Source organism: Balaenoptera musculus, chromosome 10, assembly GCF_009873245.2.
Source record: "Balaenoptera musculus isolate JJ_BM4_2016_0621 chromosome 10, mBalMus1.pri.v3, whole genome shotgun sequence".
In the NCBI taxonomy this organism is placed as follows: domain Eukaryota; kingdom Metazoa; phylum Chordata; class Mammalia; order Artiodactyla; family Balaenopteridae; genus Balaenoptera; species Balaenoptera musculus.
Window position 1 is genome coordinate 42,304,927 of NC_045794.1, and position 19,640 is coordinate 42,324,566.

At 46.8% G+C, this 19,640-nt stretch overlaps 1 protein-coding gene across 3 annotated transcripts; it reads right to left on the bottom strand.

The window, feature by feature from the left end:
- Positions 1-786: 786 nt before the first annotated feature.
- LOC118901526 (keratin, type II cytoskeletal 6A-like) lies at positions 787-19,410 on the bottom strand. Of its 3 annotated transcripts, XM_036864704.1 has the most exons (10): positions 18,801-19,410; positions 17,618-17,832; positions 17,214-17,274; positions 16,974-17,069; positions 16,684-16,848; positions 16,080-16,205; positions 15,034-15,254; positions 14,780-14,814; positions 14,620-14,666; positions 787-1,438 (listed from the first exon to the last, which is right to left on the bottom strand). In XM_036864704.1, exons 1-10 carry the CDS (start codon positions 19,338-19,340, stop codon positions 1,196-1,198), a joined length of 1,749 nt encoding a protein of 582 aa, XP_036720599.1. In that variant the 5' UTR covers positions 19,341-19,410; the 3' UTR covers positions 787-1,195. The 3 variants fall into 3 exon arrangements, with proteins under 3 accessions (XP_036720599.1, XP_036720598.1, XP_036720597.1); XM_036864703.1 differs by lacking the exons at positions 14,620-14,666; positions 14,780-14,814; positions 15,034-15,254; ... (4 more) ...; positions 17,618-17,832; positions 18,801-19,410 and adding exons at positions 1,563-1,597; positions 1,817-2,037; positions 2,863-2,988; ... (3 more) ...; positions 4,401-4,615; positions 5,580-6,184 and having other exon boundaries at positions 787-1,449; XM_036864702.1 differs by lacking the exon at positions 787-1,438 and having other exon boundaries at positions 14,004-14,666; positions 18,801-19,409.
- Between the last annotated feature and the right edge of the window lie 230 nt (positions 19,411-19,640).

Genomic DNA, 19,640 nt, shown 5'->3' on the forward strand with positions numbered 1-19,640 from the left:
ATTTGTAGAAGTCAAAGGAAGCCAGGGCACAGCTGAGAGAGGATGCAGGGCTATCCCTTTGGAGCAGCAAGGGCTCTACTTCTTTGAGGCTCTGTGAGAGGATTATGTGGTAAGGAAGAAGGCATTTCCATTCTTACTTTGCCTCCACACTTCAAAAAATCACCACCTGTGCTTTGTGTCTGAGTCCTTGGATCCTGAATTTGCCCAGTGTTTCCAATTTTTCCCTGTCGAAAGGATTACTGGGATTGACAACCATGAAGTACAACTTCCTGCATTTGTCCTATTTCCTCAGCACACATTGCTCGAAGCATAATTTCAGTTCAGAAGTATGTACATTTAAATTACTCCTGATACACGTTGCCAGGCAAGTTTCTTGCTCATGAGGCCTGTCTAAGGATAAATCAAATATCTTACTCTCTAGTCAATGTCCTTCTGATCTACTTGGACTGTAATATGATTCTCTGGGGAGTATGGGTGTCAACTGGGGCAGGAAGAGGTAGAGTGTTAGAGACCAAGTCGGAGAAACTAATCTGCTGGCACCTGGTCAGGGCAGTGAAAACAGACTTTACTATGATGATGAACCTGCTCCCTCCCGCTTCACTTGCCAAACTGTTCTCCGAGGACTCCTGAGCATCCGGATGCTAAGTGGCTGTTTGTTGAAGTTCTCTAAAGGAGGGGGGTGAAGCACATGGGGATTGGGAGTACGCTTCATTCCTGAAAAGGCCTTTGCCCAGTGAAAACCGCAAGAACCATTGGGAACAAAGCAAGGCAATATGAAACCACGCATTATAGTATAAATCTGCTTTATTTAGCAATCCAAGTGAGCAAAGAGCAGAGGAAGCATCACAGGGATAGAGACCCCCGTACATCATAGAACTAGTCACTTGTGCTTTCATGATCACTGCAAGGGAGGAACACAACACCTGTGAGATGGGACATACTGGGCCAGTGGAAAGCTAGGGGCATTGCCCTGTTCTGGAGTAGGACCCAGACAGTGACCTTCCGATGGTGAGCAATGGAAGCTCAGATGCGGCAGGTGTTGGCGGAGAGGACATGAGGGCACTCAGCAACTTCAGTTTGAGCTCAAGGAGTAAGAGAAGAAAGAAGCAGGAGAGAGGAAGCAACTGGAGGAAAGGGCAGTGAAGCTGGAGAGGGAGCCTGAGACACTGTGGGACCCCGAGCCCATGGCAGGTGTTCAATGCCTGTAGCCCTTCCTGCTGGAGGAGGAGGTGGTGGTGTATTTGATGGCGGAACTGCTGCCCCCGGAGGAGCTGAGGCCACCCCCTATGGCTCTGCCACTGCCGGAACTGAAGCCACCTCCGGAACTGAAGCCACCTCCAATGCCGTGACCACTGCTGTAGGAGTAGCCACTGCCTCCGCCCAGGCCTAAGCCGCCGCTGACACCGCCGGCACCGCCATAGCCACTGGAGACGGTGGACTGTACCACGGCTGGAGAGGCAAGGGGACAAGGCCATGACAAGACATGGTGAGCTCACTCTGCCACACAGAGTCCAGTCAGAAGAGCACAAGGGCAAGGGAGGGAGGCAAGTGAAGGTACTTACAGATGTTGACTTGTCCAACGCCTTCCCCATTCAGCCTAGGAGAGAGGAGACACAGCCATCATGAGACCTCAGAGCCAGAGCTGGACCAGCGTCGGAAGCTTGGGCGTGAGGAGAGCCCATGGGGAACGTGCCTTCTAAGTGCTTTTCTGGGAGTGGCATTATGGCCACGACTAGAGTGCCTTCCACTGGTGCTCACTGGCTGGACACCTTGGACATGGACCCAGATGTTTGAGGAGGTTGTGTGAGTTACTCACCTGCACTCCTCGCCTTCCAGCAGCTTCCTGTAGGTGGCGATCTCCACGTCCAGAGACAGCTTGACATTCATGAGCTCCTGGTAGTCCTTCACTAGCTGCGCCATATCCTGCTTGGCCTTCTGCAGGGCGTTCTCCAGCTCGGCCAGCTTGTTCTTGGCGTCCCTGAGGGCCAGCTCCCCACGCTGCTCAGCATCGGCGATGGCGGATTGCAGGTTGGCGCACTAGAGGGGAAGATGGGCAGATGAACCTGCAATCTGGACTCCTGAGGAGACGAAGCATGGTTCTTCTTTCCCAGTGAGGAAGAGCTCTAGAGCCCAGATTCCATGGAAAAGGACGTTTGATTCTTTTTGTCCAGTCTTTTTCCATTCTGCAAACCTGAACTAGTCTAGGAGCTCCCTATGCACTTCTGTGTTAACCACCCTAATGAGGATGGAGGTGGTGACTGCTGGAAGATACTACAGCAGACCCAAGACCAGGGGACATTGGAAGAAATGGACCCACTGGCTTCTTCTGAATGTGGACAGTTTGGGTAAGTTCATGTGGATGCACACGAACTCACACAGAACCACAGACACCCACAGTGAGGAGATGATTTCACTTGAAACTCTTGCGACCTTGCCTTCCTTCCACTTCACATGTTTGGAAAACCCTCATTTGTCCTGTGTCTTTTCTCAGCTTCTTTTTCACATCGAATCTGAGCATATTTGCAGCAATCTTCCTCACACTTTCTGGCCTGACTTTTTCTTTGCCAACTTGTGTCTTGCATTCCCAAGTCAATCATTCCTCTTATGGAATCTCATTTCAGTGCCTCAAGACTGTATCTTTGTACCGCTGACCAGTTGGGATTGGTCCTGTCAGGCAATTGTTTCCTGCTCTTGGGTTGGGATCCATCTCTCTAACTTGTGGGAACTCACTAAGGGAGGAAGTACATGTCCTCCCCTCCCTGCTGTTCCCTCAGTGCCCAGGAATTCCCTACATGGTGGTAGATGATCCCTGGTGGCCTAGGAAGGAAAGGATGCTTTTCTCCTCCATGGTCCCCACCATACCTGCTTCTTGACGTGGTCGATCTCAGATCTCAGCCTCTGGGTCATCCGGCTGATCTCAGTGATCTCCTGCTTGGTGTTGCGCAGGTCTTCCCCGTGTCTGCCCGCCGTCAACTGCAGCTCCTCGTACTGTAAACCAGAGGGAGAGAGGGTGGTGTCCATGGGCTTCACAGGACACTAATCAAGGTTTTCACAAATCGAAACGAATGGTTTGTCCACAAGGTGTTTTAAGAAAATTGGTGTTACAAGGTCATGGACACTGTACACCCATCACACACCATCCTTGGTAGGACCACTGACTGCCTGGTTCTCTTCAGGACCAGAACATCCTCTGTACTGTTTCTGAGAACCAGCATTGGGGTGAAGCTAAAGCAAAGATCCCTTGGACTTTATCTACGGTAGCTTTTGTCCTACATTTAGGTTCTTTGACTTACTAGACGTGGACATAAATACTGTAAAGATCTACTCTGTTGGTTCAGGGTACACGTCCATTGAGAGGACCCCCGCTGCCTAGATGGAGATTTCCCGAGTGAAGTCTCAGGAAGCCTTGCTGGTCTCCAGCGGGGAGGCACAGGGATTCTTCTTCAGCTCCCCCTCACTGCTCACCTTGCACTTGTACCAGCACTCAGCCTCTTCCCGGCTCCTGCAAGCGATCACCTCATATTGCGCTTTGACTTCAGCGATGATGCTGTCCAGGTCCAGGGTGCGGTTGTTGTCCATGGAGAGGACCACAGACGTGTCTGAGATGTGGGTTTGCATCTGAGCCAGTTCCTGCACAACAAGAGATCGTCAGATCCCCTTTTCCCATGACATTTACAGAGGCACCCAAGCCTAAGATTTTCCATCTTTTGCAAATCTCTTTAGAGTCAATAAAACAGAGTGTGGAAAGATGCTTACTGCTTCATAGAGGGCTCTGAGGAAGTTGATCTCATCTATGAGAGCGTCTGCCTTGGTTTCTAGTTCAACCTTATTCATGTAAGCAGTGTCCACATCCTGGGGAAGAAGCCAACAACTTGGGATCAGATGAGCCGAGCCCTCCTTCCCAGTCTGCTCCTCCTTTAATCTCCCCGATTATTCTTTTCTCAGAGTCCTCTCCTTCGGCAAAGAAACATGAACCCCTGATCTTACTCATCTCACCTTCTTCAGATTCACAAATTCATGCTCTGCTGACATGCGCCTGTTGATTTCATCTTCATATCTGGAATTAGAAAGGGTAAAGCCTAATTGAGTCAGTGGTGAAGGTTATACAGAAAAGACAGCCTGGGATCCCAACTTCCCGCAATGGATATATCCAAATGGAGCTTTCCTGCCAGTAAGCCTAAAAGATGAATTCTCTGGTCCCTCAGTTGTTTACATCTTTACTCTCCCCATCCACCTGTCTGGCCCTTTTGTTCTTCGGGGTTTGTGTTTAGGCAAGAATTGTGGTTTCATTTCCGTGGACATGTTTTACTAAGAACCATGCCCTCATTTGGACCTGGTCATCTAATAGACTTGAAGCGTGGGCTTCAGGAAACCGAGCCCTTTTCTCTCCTGTAACTCACTTCTTCTTGAAGTCCTCTACCGTGTCCTGCATCCCCCTGAACTCGGAGTCCAGGCGGCTTCTCTCCGTGACAAGGCTGTCCAGCTGTCTCCTGAGATTGTAGATGTACTGCTCGAACAAAGGCTCCAGGTCCTGCCTCACGGTGTTGGTGCCCTGCTCCTGCAGCAGGGTCCACTTGGTTTCCAGGACCTTGTTTTGCTGCTCCAGGAATCGGACCTGGAGGAAGACAAGATGGTTATTTGTGCAACAAAGGAAAGAAAGAAGGAAGGGAGGAAGGAAGGCAGGAAGAGAGGTGGGTTGACTGTGCCCAAGCAGATCTGGTGGTCCCCGTGGTGCTGGGCTACTCCAGAGCATGCACAGCGGCTCAGGCTGACAGTGCTGCGCCCCTGACTGTTTGCCGTCACACCACACAGATCTCACTGGCCAAGTTTCCCCAGGGAGCTATCAGACAGTCCCTCTTCTCCATTACGGAGCCTGTCAGTCAGTGACTTTCAACATTTCTTTTCTTCCTCTTGATAAGCACAATCACAAATGTACTTTAAAATAGTATTTCTCTCGTATATTGCACAGAGTTATTTTATAGAGTGTATCTCAGCTAAAGGGATGTCAAATGTTTAGAATCTAATGGTTAAATTCCAACCCTATTGATGATTGGATTTAATCTTCTTTCCCATCTAGTGCATGAGTCCCTCTAAAACAAGCTCCCTTAATGCTCATGATCTGGTTCTACAAGTTAAGTATTTCTATGCACATATACCTGTTTCTGAGTCTTTTTTTCCTGACATTTCCTTTGGGTTTTTACCTTTTTTCCTTCCCCGCCACCACCCCAACTAAGGCTCAAGTGCAGTTTCCACTGTAATTCCCTTTTTAATTTCTTAGACCCTTCAGAAGATTAAGCGAACTCATTCCATTCTCTCAGTTCCTTTCCTTTGCTTGAGGGTTATCAAGAGTGGAGAATGCTTCCCAGGCAGGAATGAAGACAGTTAAGGGATCAGCAGCTGTAAATGATTTTTATCACCTTCTGCCTGTGGTCCACATGGAGCCTATCCTGCATCCCAGTGGAGAGCTAGCCCGAGTCCCCTCCTCCCTCTCTGCCGAGGCTCCCCCTGGTAGGACATTGGTTGCGTCACTCCACTGGGGACTCTGAAATCCCAGTGGAGGGCAGGTGCTCCCGGCTCACCTTGTCGATGAAGGAGGCGAACCTGTTGTTGAGGGTCTTGATCTGTTCCCGCTCCTCAGTCTTGATTCGCTGGATGGTGGGGTCAATTTGCAGGTTGAGGGGAGTCAGGAGACTCTGGTTGATGGTGACCTCTTGGATGCCTCCAGGGGGACAGATGGGAAAGCCAGGGCCCAAAATGCCAATACCAAAGCCAGGTCCACCACCGAGCCCAAAACCACCACTAGCTCCACTGCCAAAACCAAATCCACTCCCGCCTCCACCTCCAACGCTATAGCCGCCTCCAGCGCTGCCGCCATATCCACCACGGTAGACACAGCCAACCTCTCCGAGGGAGATCCTCTTGGAGCCCCCCACGCCATAGAGGCTGCGGCTGCCAAAGCCAGCTCCTCCACCCACTCCAGCGAGCCCACCACTGCCCCTGGTGTGGGACACGGGCACGCTGCTGAAGCCAGAGCGGCTGACCCCAGGGACTCTGGCTGAGCCAGCACTGAAGACACGGCGGCTGCTGCTTTGGCTCTTCACGGTGGATTTGGAAGTCATGGTTCCTGAAGTCGAAGAGGCTGAGGAGGGCGTGAGAGGTGGAGGGTAGAGCTGAGAGGAGCAGACTGGTGAGACGAGGTTGCCAGCAGTGGCTTATATATGGAGAAAATGGGCTGGGCTCAGTGCCGGAAGGTGAGCCTGCAGGTTGGGAAGGCTGGGCTTTACCAACAGTGAGATCACATGGGCTTTATTAGAAAAGTTATGAAATCTGAAGATCGCATTTGAGGTTTCCTTTAGTCAGGGAAAAGTTCTCCTGCCTTCCAGCTTTGAGTGCTCTCAGTACAATAAGACTAGTCTGAATTCACTTAGCTGGGAGTCAGTCACTGACTCACACAAAGGTTCTCCATGGTACGCTCGTGTATGAAATGCACTGAGGCTCCTCTCGCCTGGTGTTTCACCCACAAGGCAGAAATACTGGAGGTCAAAATAACCTATTGCTTATCCCTTACCTATGATTAGTAGCGTTTTCACTGATTGCAGAAGTTAAACATGACTTATTTTTGCTTTCATTACAAATTTCCCACAGCTAGATACGTAGATTTACAATATAATGGGCCTCTGTATATCTGTCACTGGATTTTATACAAATTATTAACTCATGGTCAGCCTTATTTCTTCTATACTCCCACCCAATTCCCTATCAATCTTAAAATATTCAAAAGCAAATCCCAGAGATCATATCATTTCTTTACTATATAATTCAACATTTATTTTGTAAATGAGGTACTCTTTTAACTACATAACCAAATACCATTTATATATCCTTAATATTTATGCATTCATTAACATTAAGGAGTGTCTCTTCAATCTTGAACTAAATCCGTTTGTGTTATTTATATTTTAAGTTTTGGTTGTCCAAATCAGGATCCTAATAAGTTCCATACATTTTGTATTTCGGTGATATGTCTTTAAAGTAATATGTCTGTAAAATCATTGACGTCATTAAATCCCCCTCCGCTTTTCCACTTGCAGTTTATTTGTGATAAAAAATAAAAAACAGGTTATTTGTCCTGTGCATTTGCATAGTCATGTTATCTTACTTAGCGTGATCTCGAGTCCTTTGTGTATCCTGTAAACTGACAGTTCAAACTAGAAGCTTAATAAGCTAGCTATTTAAACATTACAGATACAGATGTCATAGAATGCCTATTTATATACTGAATATTGATATTTACACACCTACTTATTAACTGAAAAATTAAACAAGTAATACATGGTTAAGGAAACAATTACATGCTCAAGATCATTCCCCACTCCTGTCTAGGAAGACAAAGCAGTGTTGCCACTTCCCTGTGTATCCTTCTAGTCACGTCACTTCGATATGTTTCTGTGTTTTTCCTGGGGCATGTGTGATGCATGCGAGCATATACATTGAATGTATACATACAGATATATATGAAACACACATATATATTCCCTTTTGCAGTTGCACTCACGCTGTATGTACTTTGCCTCCCATATCTATGTTTTCACGCGATTCTCATGCTATTTCCTACAGGCTGTTTTCTCCACCTTTACCTGTGGTCCATTGCTGTGCATCAGCAACGTCTTATGCTGCTTTCAGCTTGGCCTTCCTTTCTATTGTGGCTTTATCTTTCTTCTCTGCTCCTTTTCTGAGCTCTATCAACTAATATTATCATCTTTTATTTCTCACTCTACTGCCCCTTTGTTCTCTTATTTCACCGTGGTGTTTATTTCATTGCCTTTTCGGTAATAATCTTTGTCACTTTTTTCTGTTGAGTGTTTTCTAAGTGCCTCTTGTTTTTCTCTTTCAATGTAAAGTGTCCTTCGTGGGGCCTGGAATGGTTCCTTTCTAACGAGGGCTCATCTTTGAAAGAGGCGAGCTCCTTCTGGACCTGTCTTTTGCAGACAGTATTCTGGGAGGAGGGGCCAGGCTGCAACCAGGCTAACAGGAATTCTCATTATGGCACAGGCTGTGTGAATAATTCTTTTAATTTTAATTAGACGAAGCCAAGGAAGATGGCTGCGGCGTGGCTCGCAGTTCAGTCTCCGTCTTCTTTGCTTCCCCGACAACCTGTTGCCAATAGGCCTTGCCTCTGATCCCTTACTCAACCCTACCTTCACTGGGTCTTGAAACTTCATGGCAAATGGGTCCTCCCTGGAACACACACACCCACTTCTGACTGTTGCAAACCTGCGATTCTTGGATTTGCACCTGAGGATGTGTTCTTCACATTCACACAGTAGGAGTTACATGAGTCAGCAGTGCCTGGCAGTAGGAAAACCTCAGGGTTAACTTTGTGTGCTGTCCCTCTGTGGTCACCACATTGTTTAGTTTTGATTTGTTTGTTCTCAGGAGTGTTCTTCACTGGATTTTCTGAGATCTGCCCTGAGGGCATCTTCTCTCTCAGTTTCCCAACGACTGTGTTTGATTTCTTTCTTTCTGTGAGAAGAGTTTTCTATTTTCTTTTTTTTTTTTTTTTTTGATTGAAGGACTTTACGATGTTTTCCTTTTGGGGGTTGAGGGTGGAGATTACTTTTACATTTCTTGTTCTCCTTGTTTCTTTTAAGATAATATCTGAGAAGGGGAAATGCCTCCCTTTCCTCCATTAGGCTACATTCAGAAGTCTCCCATTCATATATTTATATTTAAAATACATATAGCCTTTAAACTAGTAAGCAATAATTGAAATTCAAAATATTAATTTTCCTTTCTCGCGCTGCATGGAAACTATTGGCTTCAATGAAGACATCATTGTGCTCAGGGCCTCTCCCTTCCCTGAGCCATGATAAGAGTCACCTGAAAGTTTTCTACAAGCCATCGTATTTACCATCATCAGAAATTTAATCCCAAAATGTATTTGTGCTCTCCTCAGTGGAAGAACCTCCTTTATTGCTTAATCACAGTTTGCAGCATTGAAAGCCCAACAGATACAATGAAAGAGAATAGTATGTAAACCACCATGTACCAATCCCCCAGGTTAAACACTTATCCATATTTCTCAGCTTGTCTCATCGAATTCCACTACTTCTTATATTGAAATCTTCTACTTTAGTTGATGTATCTTCAAGGAGATTAAGACATGAAGTCATTTCACTTGTCAATATTTGCATGCATGTCTAAGTTCTTAAGAAGGACTTTTAAATCTAACTGTACAACAGTTTTATATCGATCATGAGCAACAGTCACTTCTTAATGAAACCTAATACTCATTTATGTTCATACTTCTCTGATTATCTCAAAGATGTCTTTTTATGCTGGTTTGCTTGAAGCAACATCCTAACTAGATTCACATATTGCATTGGACTGGTGGTTCTCTTAAGCTTCTTTCATTCTGTAATAGATTCCATTGTTTTCTTTTATATACCACTGATTTGTGGAGAAATTCTTTTTTTCTCTAGAACGGCTACATTCTGGATTTGGCTCATTGTTTCTGTTGGTGCCACGTAACTTCTAACGCCGGTTTTTCCTCGGTACTAGTTATATTAGAGTTGATTAGATTTAGTTCCCTTGTTTCAGGCAAGATTATGTCCCAGCTGGTGCTGTGTGCCCCGTATTGCATCAGATCATGAGGCATATAATACAAGTTGTTCAATTTAGTGATGTTAAGACTGATCCAGGTATATCCATAGTTCCAGCCTTAACCCTCCTTTAAAAAGTGTCCAATAAATTTGTCATCTAATATTTTAATATTCATTGATCAATTCTCCGATTGACTATTTCATGAGGGGATGCAAACTGGTTACTTATTAATTTAACATCCTGCCTCTGCATTTATCACCTGGCAGTCATCTGTAAGGAAGGCATTGTCATGGTTTCCTTTGTAGGTAACCTAATATGTATTTAATTGATACAGGAAAGGCAGAAGAAGTGCTTCTTTCTCTTTATTTTGCAATTTTAGGATAGTGGGTTGGGAGCCCAGCAATTTCCAAGTGTAATAAAGAAAGTTATTTTTTGTTTGTTTGTTTTTTGGGTTTTGTATAATTATAAATTCACAGTTCAAAAAATATATTTGATATGTTTGAGTCCATGGCAGGCATTAATCCTTTTGGTGCTGAAACTGTCCATTTTAGGCCAATGGGAGCTCCTCAGATTGGCTTCTGTGTCCTTTTGACAGAAACGCATTGGACTTTGCAAGCTTCCTTGTTGACGGGGACGAGATGTCTCAAGGCTACCTTGTACTTATCTTGCAACAGACATGGAATCAGCCATTTCTGGGAGTCGCTCTGGTACCTTTTATTGAGAAATGATATTCACAAGCTAAAATTTGCATGCTACGGGTGCTCATTGTTACTGGGTTACTCTTGCTTTGAAGACTTTTCAATGGATAGAGCTAAGAAAAATGTAAAAATATAATTGAAAAGTACTCAAATCAGAAGTTGATACTGATATTTCCAATTCAAATAGAATACAGGATGATTTTCTACCTGTATTTCTTTTACTCACTCTGAAAAGCTGAGCTCTGAATGACACATTACTTATTTGCTTTATCCTACAACAAACCTATGATAGTGTCAAACTAACAGTACCAATATTATTACGAAAAAGAGGGCTATTAAATGCCGTTTCTGATTTCTTTGTGGCTACACCCTGCAAGGGCTATGAAGAAACTCAGATTAGGCAAGAGGAATGGAGAGATAGAAACGCGGGATGAAGGAAAACCTTCCTAAGAATCCAGATAAATTCTAGCCTTGCAGTTTCAAACAGAAGCAGGACGGAAAGGTCTTCCATTACTACATTTGATGGAGAGGAGTTTCTTAAGGGAGGGAGGACAGATACAGATGGCAGTGGGGTTAAAGAAGGGGGTTCTATAGGTGCACGAGGAGGTTGGGGACAGTAAGAGTGTTGGGGAAAGTGGCACATCTGAGTGGACCGGCCTCCGAGACCTCAAGAGGATGGTTTTCCTCTGCCACTCACTTTCTAGTGCTAAAGGGACACCCCTGGAGTCCAGGAAGTAAGAGCATTGAGGAGAAGGCACTGCCCAGCAAAACTCATGGTTAAAGGAATCCAGCTGCTGTTCGAGAAGAACTCCTCAAGCCCTTTCTCCTCCCATCCTGGGATCTACTGTCAGCTTTTCTCAAGGCCAAGTACAATGAAGAGTTAGCTAGCAAGGGATTCTGTAGGGATGACTCTGGGAGCACGGAGCAGCGCAGAGAAGAGCAGCCTGCTCTCAGCACCTGTAGAAACGTTCCCTCCTCTGGCTCTTCTGCACCCCATGCCCCCACCGTGAGCTGGGATCCCATGCACTGGGCTGTACTGGCCATTCTAGCCCATGCAGCTAGAATCCACGTGCTATGGCTCACAAGTGATCATTCTGAATCACAGAGGATTCAGGTAAGGTGAACTTTGGATACAGCCTCTAACTGGAAAATGTTTTTCTATTGGAGGTTGTTATTTTTAAAATGTATTTCCTATATTTTCCAGGTACATGGACTCCATACAGGAGGAGGCAATTGGCTAGCCTCCTTAGGAGTCAAATCCAGTATCTAAGGACCGTCAGTACTGCCGAGTCCTTCCTTGACTCAAAAACACGTCTTTGCTCTTGCGAAAGAAATACGTTTCCTCTTATTCAGTCCTCAGTGGGCAAAGGAAATCAATCGGAATGGTTTAATCTCAGGGAGCTTAACCTAGAGACTGAATCTTTCCTTCCTTAGTACCAAAAAGGGTAACCGCGTTTAATCTCAGATGTCATACAATGAGGACATCGTGGGGAGCACACTTTCTCTTTTGAAATGACACATGTTCAACACCAAAAAATTTAGAAAGTACACAACGTAAAAGAAAGACAGTTTACTAGAGTTAACGCCAGCTTGAGATGATGAACTTTACTGTTGTAGCATTAGTTCTTCAGTGATTTCTCTGTATCTCTGGCCCTGCAACCATCTTTGTGTTCCTTTGTGATTCTGTCTCTTTCTCTCCCTTACTTGTTTCATAATTTTGTGTACAAAATTAGTTTAGTGAAAAATACAGATGTTACTTTGAGCCCCACGCTTTAAGTGTTTTTCGTAATAAACTTTTAATTTCAGAATAGTTGTAGATTTACAAAAAATTGTGAAGATAGTCCAAAGAGGTCGGTATACAATACACATTCATTCCCCCTATTATTAATACCTCACTTTAGTTATATTTCTCACAATGAAGGAAACAATATAAATATATTACTATTAACTAGTCTATACTTCATTTGGATTTCCTTACTTTTTGCCCAATATTCTTTTTTCTGTTCTAGGGTATCATCCATGGTACCACTTTCCATTTAGTCATTGTGTCTCCTTCTTGGCTAACACGGTTTGTCAGGTTTTCCTTGTCTTAATGACCTTGAAAGTTTTGGGGAACTCTGCCCAGGTGTTCTGCAGATGTCCACAACTGGGCTTTGGCTGATGTTGTCTCATGAATAGACTGGAGTTATGGTGTTTGGGAGGAAGACCACAGAGATGACGTGTGCCCTTCTCATCACATCGTATCCAGGGTACTTGCTATGAACCAGACTTACTACTGTCGGTGTTACCCTTGATCACCTGGCTGAGGAAGTGTTTGATTGATTTCTTGACGGTAAAGTTACTCTTTTCCCCCATTTTTAGACTGTGCTCTTTGCAAGGAAGTCATTGTGCACAGCCCACACTTAGGGGGGGGCAGTTCTTCACTCCTTCCTTGATTGGGGAGCACCTATGTAACTAAATGAAATTCTTCTGCCTAAGAGTTGTCAGTCATCCCTTATTAATCAATTTAGTCAATCCCTTATTCACGTCAGTGGGGACCATGAATAATTATTTCATAATTTGGGTTATAATCCAGTACATTATTTATTTGTCTATCTATTTATTTATGGCTCAAGTTGTTCCAATTTGTCTATCAGGAGCTCTTACAGGGTCTTTTTGATTATTTCTTTACTTCTTGGCACTGAAAGATGCTGCAGGATCATCTTATGTATATATTCCACCCCATTCCTAGACTCAGTCATTTCTCCTGGGTTCCTAACAAGGGAACTTTCATTCCTAATGGTATAAGGCAGAATTCTCCAGAGAAAAAACCTGGGATTAGGAACATGGACAGAACAGAGACTGGCAAAAGTGACTGGCCCTCAGGAAGATGTTGACAGACCAACCTTGCACTGTATCCTGAGTTTTCCATTACCCATTTGTAGAAGTCAAAGGAAGCCAGGGCACAGCTGAGAGAGGATGCAGGGCTATCCCTTTGGAGCAGCAAGGGCTCTACTTCTTTGAGGCTCTGTGAGAGGATTATGTGGTAAGGAAGAAGGCATTTCCATTCTTACTTTGCCTCCACACTTCAAAAAATCACCACCTGTGCTTTGTGTCTGAGTCCTTGGATCCTGAATTTGCCCAGTGTTTCCAATTTTTCCCTGTCGAAAGGATTACTGGGATTGACAACCATGAAGTACAACTTCCTGCATTTGTCCTATTTCCTCAGCACACATTGCTCGAAGCATAATTTCAGTTCAGAAGTATGTACATTTAAATTACTCCTGATACACGTTGCCAGGCAAGTTTCTTGCTCATGAGGCCTGTCTAAGGATAAATCAAATATCTTACTCTCTAGTCAATGTCCTTCTGATCTACTTGGACTGTAATATGATTCTCTGGGGAGTATGGGTGTCAACTGGGGCAGGAAGAGGTAGAGTGTTAGAGACCAAGTCGGAGAAACTAATCTGCTGGCACCTGGTCAGGGCAGTGAAAACAGACTTTACTATGATGATGAACCTGCTCCCTCCCGCTTCACTTGCCAAACTGTTCTCCGAGGACTCCTGAGCATCCGGATGCTAAGTGGCTGTTTGTCGAAGTTCTCTAAAGGAGGGGGGTGAAGCACATGGGGATTGGGAGTACGCTTCATTCCTGAAAAGGCCTTTGCCCGGTGAAAACCGCAAGAACCATTGGGAACAAAGCAAGGCAATATGAAACCACGCATTATAGTATAAATCTGCTTTATTTAGCAATCCAAGTGAGCAAAGAGCAGAGGAAGCATCACAGGGATAGAGACCCCCGTACATCATAGAACTAGTCACTTGTGCTTTCATGATCACTGCAAGGGAGGAACACAACACCTGTGAGATGGGACATACTGGGCCAGTGGAAAGCTAGGGGCATTGCCCTGTTCTGGAGTAGGACCCAGACAGTGACCTTCCGATGGTGAGCAATGGAAGCTCAGATGCGGCAGGTGTTGGCGGAGAGGACATGAGGGCACTCAGCAACTTCAGTTTGAGCTCAAGGAGTAAGAGAAGAAAGAAGCAGGAGAGAGGAAGCAACTGGAGGAAAGGGCAGTGAAGCTGGAGAGGGAGCCTGAGACACTGTGGGACCCCGAGCCCATGGCAGGTGTTCAATGCCTGTAGCCCTTCCTGCTGGAGGAGGAGGTGGTGGTGTATTTGATGGCGGAACTGCTGCCCCCGGAGGAGCTGAGGCCACCCCCTATGGCTCTGCCACTGCCGGAACTGAAGCCACCTCCGGAACTGAAGCCACCTCCAATGCCGTGACCACTGCTGTAGGAGTAGCCACTGCCTCCGCCCAGGCCTAAGCCGCCGCTGACACCGCCGGCACCGCCATAGCCACTGGAGACGGTGGACTGTACCACGGCTGGAGAGGCAAGGGGACAAGGCCATGACAAGACATGGTGAGCTCACTCTGCCACACAGAGTCCAGTCAGAAGAGCACAAGGGCAAGGGAGGGAGGCAAGTGAAGGTACTTACAGATGTTGACTTGTCCAACGCCTTCCCCATTCAGCCTAGGAGAGAGGAGACACAGCCATCATGAGACCTCAGAGCCAGAGCTGGACCAGCGTCGGAAGCTTGGGCGTGAGGAGAGCCCATGGGGAACGTGCCTTCTAAGTGCTTTTCTGGGAGTGGCATTATGGCCACGACTAGAGCGCCTTCCACTGGTGCTCACTGGCTGGACACCTTGGACATGGACCCAGATGTTTGAGGAGGTTGTGTGAGTTACTCACCTGCACTCCTCGCCTTCCAGCAGCTTCCTGTAGGTGGCGATCTCCACGTCCAGAGACAGCTTGACATTCATGAGCTCCTGGTAGTCCTTCACTAGCTGCGCCATATCCTGCTTGGCCTTCTGCAGGGCGTTCTCCAGCTCGGCCAGCTTGTTCTTGGCGTCCTTGAGGGCCATTTCCCCACGCTGCTCAGCATCGGCGATGGCGGATTGCAGGTTGGCGCACTAGAGGGGAAGATGGGCAGATGAACCTGCAATCTGGACTCCTGAGGAGACGAAGCATGGTTCTTCTTTCCCAGTGAGGAAGAGCTCTAGAGCCCAGATTCCATGGAAAAGGACGTTTGATTCTTTTTGTCCAGTCTTTTTCCATTCTGCAAACCTGAACTAGTCTAGGAGCTCCCTATGCACTTCTGTGTTAACCACCCTAATGAGGATGGAGGTGGTGACTGCTGGAAGATACTACAGCAGACCCAAGACCAGGGGACATTGGAAGAAATGGACCCACTGGCTTCTTCTGAATGTGGACAGTTTGGGTAAGTTCATGTGGATGCACACGAACTCACACAGAACCACAGACACCCACAGTGAGGAGATGATTTCACTTGAAACTCTTGCGACCTTGCCTTCCTTCCACTTCACATGTTTGGAAAACCCTCATTTGTCCTGTGTCTTTTCTCAGCTTCTTTTTCACATCGAATCTGAGCATATTTGCAGCAATCTTCCTCACACTTTCTGGCCTGACCTTTTCTTTGCCAACTTGTGTCTTGCATTCCCAAATCAATCATTCCTCTTATGGAATCTCATTTCAGTGCCTCAAGACTGTATCTTTGTACCGCTGACCAGTTGGGATTGGTCCTGTCAGGCAATTGTTTCCTGCTCTTGGGTTGGGATCCATCTCTCTAACTTGTGGGAACTCACTAAGGGAGGAAGTACATGTCCTCCCCTCCCTGCTGTTCCCTCAGTGCCCAGGAATTCCCTACATGGTGGTAGATGATCCCTGGTGGCCTAGGAAGGAAAGGATGCTTTTCTCCTCCATGGTCCCCACCATACCTGCTTCTTGACATGGTCGATCTCAGATCTCAGCCTCTGGATCATGCGGTTGATCTCAGTGATCTCCTGCTTGGTGTTGCGCAGGTCGTCCCCGTGTCTGCCCGCCGTCAACTGCAGCTCCTCGTACTGTAAACCAGAGGGAGAGAGGGTGGTGTCCATGGGCTTCACAGGACACTAATCAAGGTTTTCACAAATCGAAACGAATGGTTTGTCCACAAGGTGTTTTAAGAAAATTGGTGTTACAAGGTCATGGACACTGTACACCCATCACACACCATCCTTGGTAGGACCACTGACTGCCTGGTTCTCTTCAGGACCAGAACATCCTCTGTACTGTTTCTGAGAACCAGCATTGGGGTGAAGCTAAAGCAAAGATCCCTTGGTCTTTATCTATGGTAGCTTTTGTCCTACATTTAGGTTCTTTGACTTACTAGACGTGGACATAAATACTGTAAAGATCTACTCTGTTGGTTCAGGGTACACGTCCATTGAGAGGACCCCCGCTGCCTAGATGGAGATTTCCTGAGTGAAGTCTCGGGAAGCCTTGCTGGTCTCCAGCGGGGAGGTAGAGGGATTCTTCTCCAGCTTCCCCCTCACTGCTCACCTTGCACTTGTACCAGCACTCAGCCTCTTCCCGGCTCCTGCAAGCGATCACCTCATATTGCGCTTTGACTTCAGCGATGATGCTGTCCAGGTCCAGGGTGCGGTTGTTGTCCATGGAGAGGACCACAGACGTGTCTGAGATGTGGGTTTGCATCTGAGCTAGTTCCTGCACAACAAGAGATCGTCAGATCCCCTTTTCCCATGATGTTTACAGAGGTACCCAAGCCTAAGATTTTCCATTTTTGCAAATCTCTTTAGAGTCAATAAAACAGAGTGTGGAAAGATGCTTACTGCTTCATAGAGGGCTCTGAGGAAGTTGATCTCATCTATGAGAGCGTCTGCCTTGGTTTCTAGTTCAACCTTATTCATGTAAGCAGTGTCCACATCCTGGGGAAGAAGCCAACAACTTGGGATCAGATGAGCCAAGCCCTCCTTCCCAGTCTGCTGCTCCTTTAATCTCCCCGATTATTCTTTTCCCAGAGTCCTCTCCTTCGGCAAAGAAACATGAACCCCTGATCTTACTCATCTCACCTTCTTCAGATTCACAAATTCATTCTCTGCTGACATGCGCCTGTTGATTTCATCTTCATATCTGGAATTAGAAAGGGTAAAACCTAATTGAGTCAGTGGTGAAGGTTATACAGAAAAGACAGCCTGGGATCCCAACTTCCCACAATGGATATATCCAAATGGAGCTTTCCTGCCAGTAAGCCTAAAAGATGAATTCTCTGGTCCCTCAGTTGTTTACATCTTTACTCTCCCCATCCACCTGTCTGGCCCTTTTGTTCTTCGGGGTTTGTGTTTAGGCAAGAATTGTGGTTTCATTTCCGTGGACATGTTTTACTAAGAACCATGCCCTCATTTGGACCTGGTCATCTAATAGACTTGAAGCGTGGGCTTCAGGAAACTGAGCCCTTTTCTCTCCTGTAACTCACTTCTTCTTGAAGTCCTCTACCGTGTCCTGCATCCCCCTGAACTCGGAGTCCAGGCGGCTTCTCTCCCCAACAAGGCTGTCCAGCTGTCTCCTGAGATTGTTGATGTACTGCTCGAACAAAGGCTCCAGGTTGTGCCTCACAGTGTTGGTGCCCTGCTCCTGCAGCAGGGTCCACTTGGTTTCCAGGACCTTGTTTTGCTGCTCCAGGAATCGGACCTGGAGGAAGACAAGATGGTTATTTGTGCAACAAAGGAAAGAAGGAAGGAAGGAAGGAAGGAAGGAAGGCAGGAAGAGAGGTGGGTTGACTGTGCCCAAGCAGATCTGGTGGTCCCCGTGGTGCTGGGCTACTCCAGAGCATGCACAGCGGCTCAGGCTGACAGTGCTGCTCCCCTGACTGTTTGCCTTCACACCACACAGATCTCACTGGCCACGTTTCCCCAGGGAGCTATCAGACAGTCCCTCTTCTCCATTACGGAGCCTGTCAGTCAGTGACTTTCAACATTTCTTTTCTTCCTCTTGATAAGCACAATCACAAATGTACTTTAAAATAGTATTTCTCTCGTATATTGCACAGAGTTATTTTATAGAGTGTATCTCAGCTAAAGGGATGTCAAATGTTTAGAATCTAATGGTTAAATTCCAACCCTATTGATGATTGGATTTAATCTTCTTTCCCATCTAGTGCATGAGTCCCTCTAAAACAAGCTCCCTTAATGCTCATGATCTGGTTCTACAAGTTAAGTATTTTTATGCACATATACCTGTTTCTGAGTCTTTTATTCCTGACATTTCCTTTGGGTTTTTATCTTCTTTCCTTCCCCACTGCCCCCCTAACTAAGGCTCAAGTGCAGTTTCCACTGTAATTCCCTTTTTAATTTCTTAGACCCTTCAGAAGATTAAGCGAACTCATTCCATTCTCTCAGTTCCTTTCCTTTGCTTGAGGGTTATCAAGAGTGGAGAATGCTTCCCAGGCAAGAATGAAGACAGTTAAGGGATCAGCAGCTGTAAATGATTTTTATCACCTTCTACCTGTGGTCCACATGGAGCCTATCCTGCATCCCAGTGGAGAGCTAGCCCGAGTCCCCTCCTCCCTCTCTGCCGAGGCTCCCCCTGGTAGGACGTTGGTTGCGTCACTCCACTGGGGACTCTGAAATCCCAGTGGAGGGCAGGTGCTCCTGGCTCACCTTGTCGATGAAGGAGGCGAACCTGTTGTTGAGGGTCTTGATCTGTTCCCGCTCCTCAGTCTTGATTCGCTGGATGGTGGGGTCAATTTGCAGGTTGAGGGGAGTCAGGAGACTCTGGTTGATGGTGACCTCTTGGATGCCTCCAGGGGGACAGATGGGGAAGCCAGGGCCCAAAATGCCAATACCAAAGCCAGGTCCACCACCGAGCCCAAAACCACCACTAGCTCCACTGCCAGAACCAAATCCACTCCCAGCTCCACTTCCAGCGCCATAGCCGCCTCCAGCTCTGCCGCCATATCCACCACGGTAGACACAGCCGACCTCTCCGAGGGAGATCCTCTTGGAGCCCCCCACGCCATAGAGGCTGCGGCTGCCAAAGCCAGCTCCTCCACCCACTCCAGCGAGCCCACCACTGCCCCTGGTGTGGGACATGGGCACGCTGCTGAAGCCAGAGCGGCTGACCCCAGGGACTCTGGCTGAGCCGGCACTGAAGACACGGCGGCTGCTGCTTTGGCTCTTCACGGTGGATTTGGAAGTCATGGTTCCTGAAGTCGAAGAGGCTGAGGAGGGCGTGAGAGGTGGAGGGTAGAGTTGAGAGGAGCAGATTGGTGAGACGGAGGTTCCCAGCAGTGGCTTATATATGGAGAAAATGGGCTGGGCTCAGTGCCGGAAGGTGAGCCTGCAGGTTGGGAAGGCTGGGCTTTACAAATAGTGACATCACCCCCAGGCACTAGAAAGGTATGAAGTATGAATGTTGCTTCTTTGGCATCCTTTAGTCGTGGAGAAATTCTCCTGGCTTCTAGCCTTGACTTGATCACAACACAATAAGTCTGGATGTAA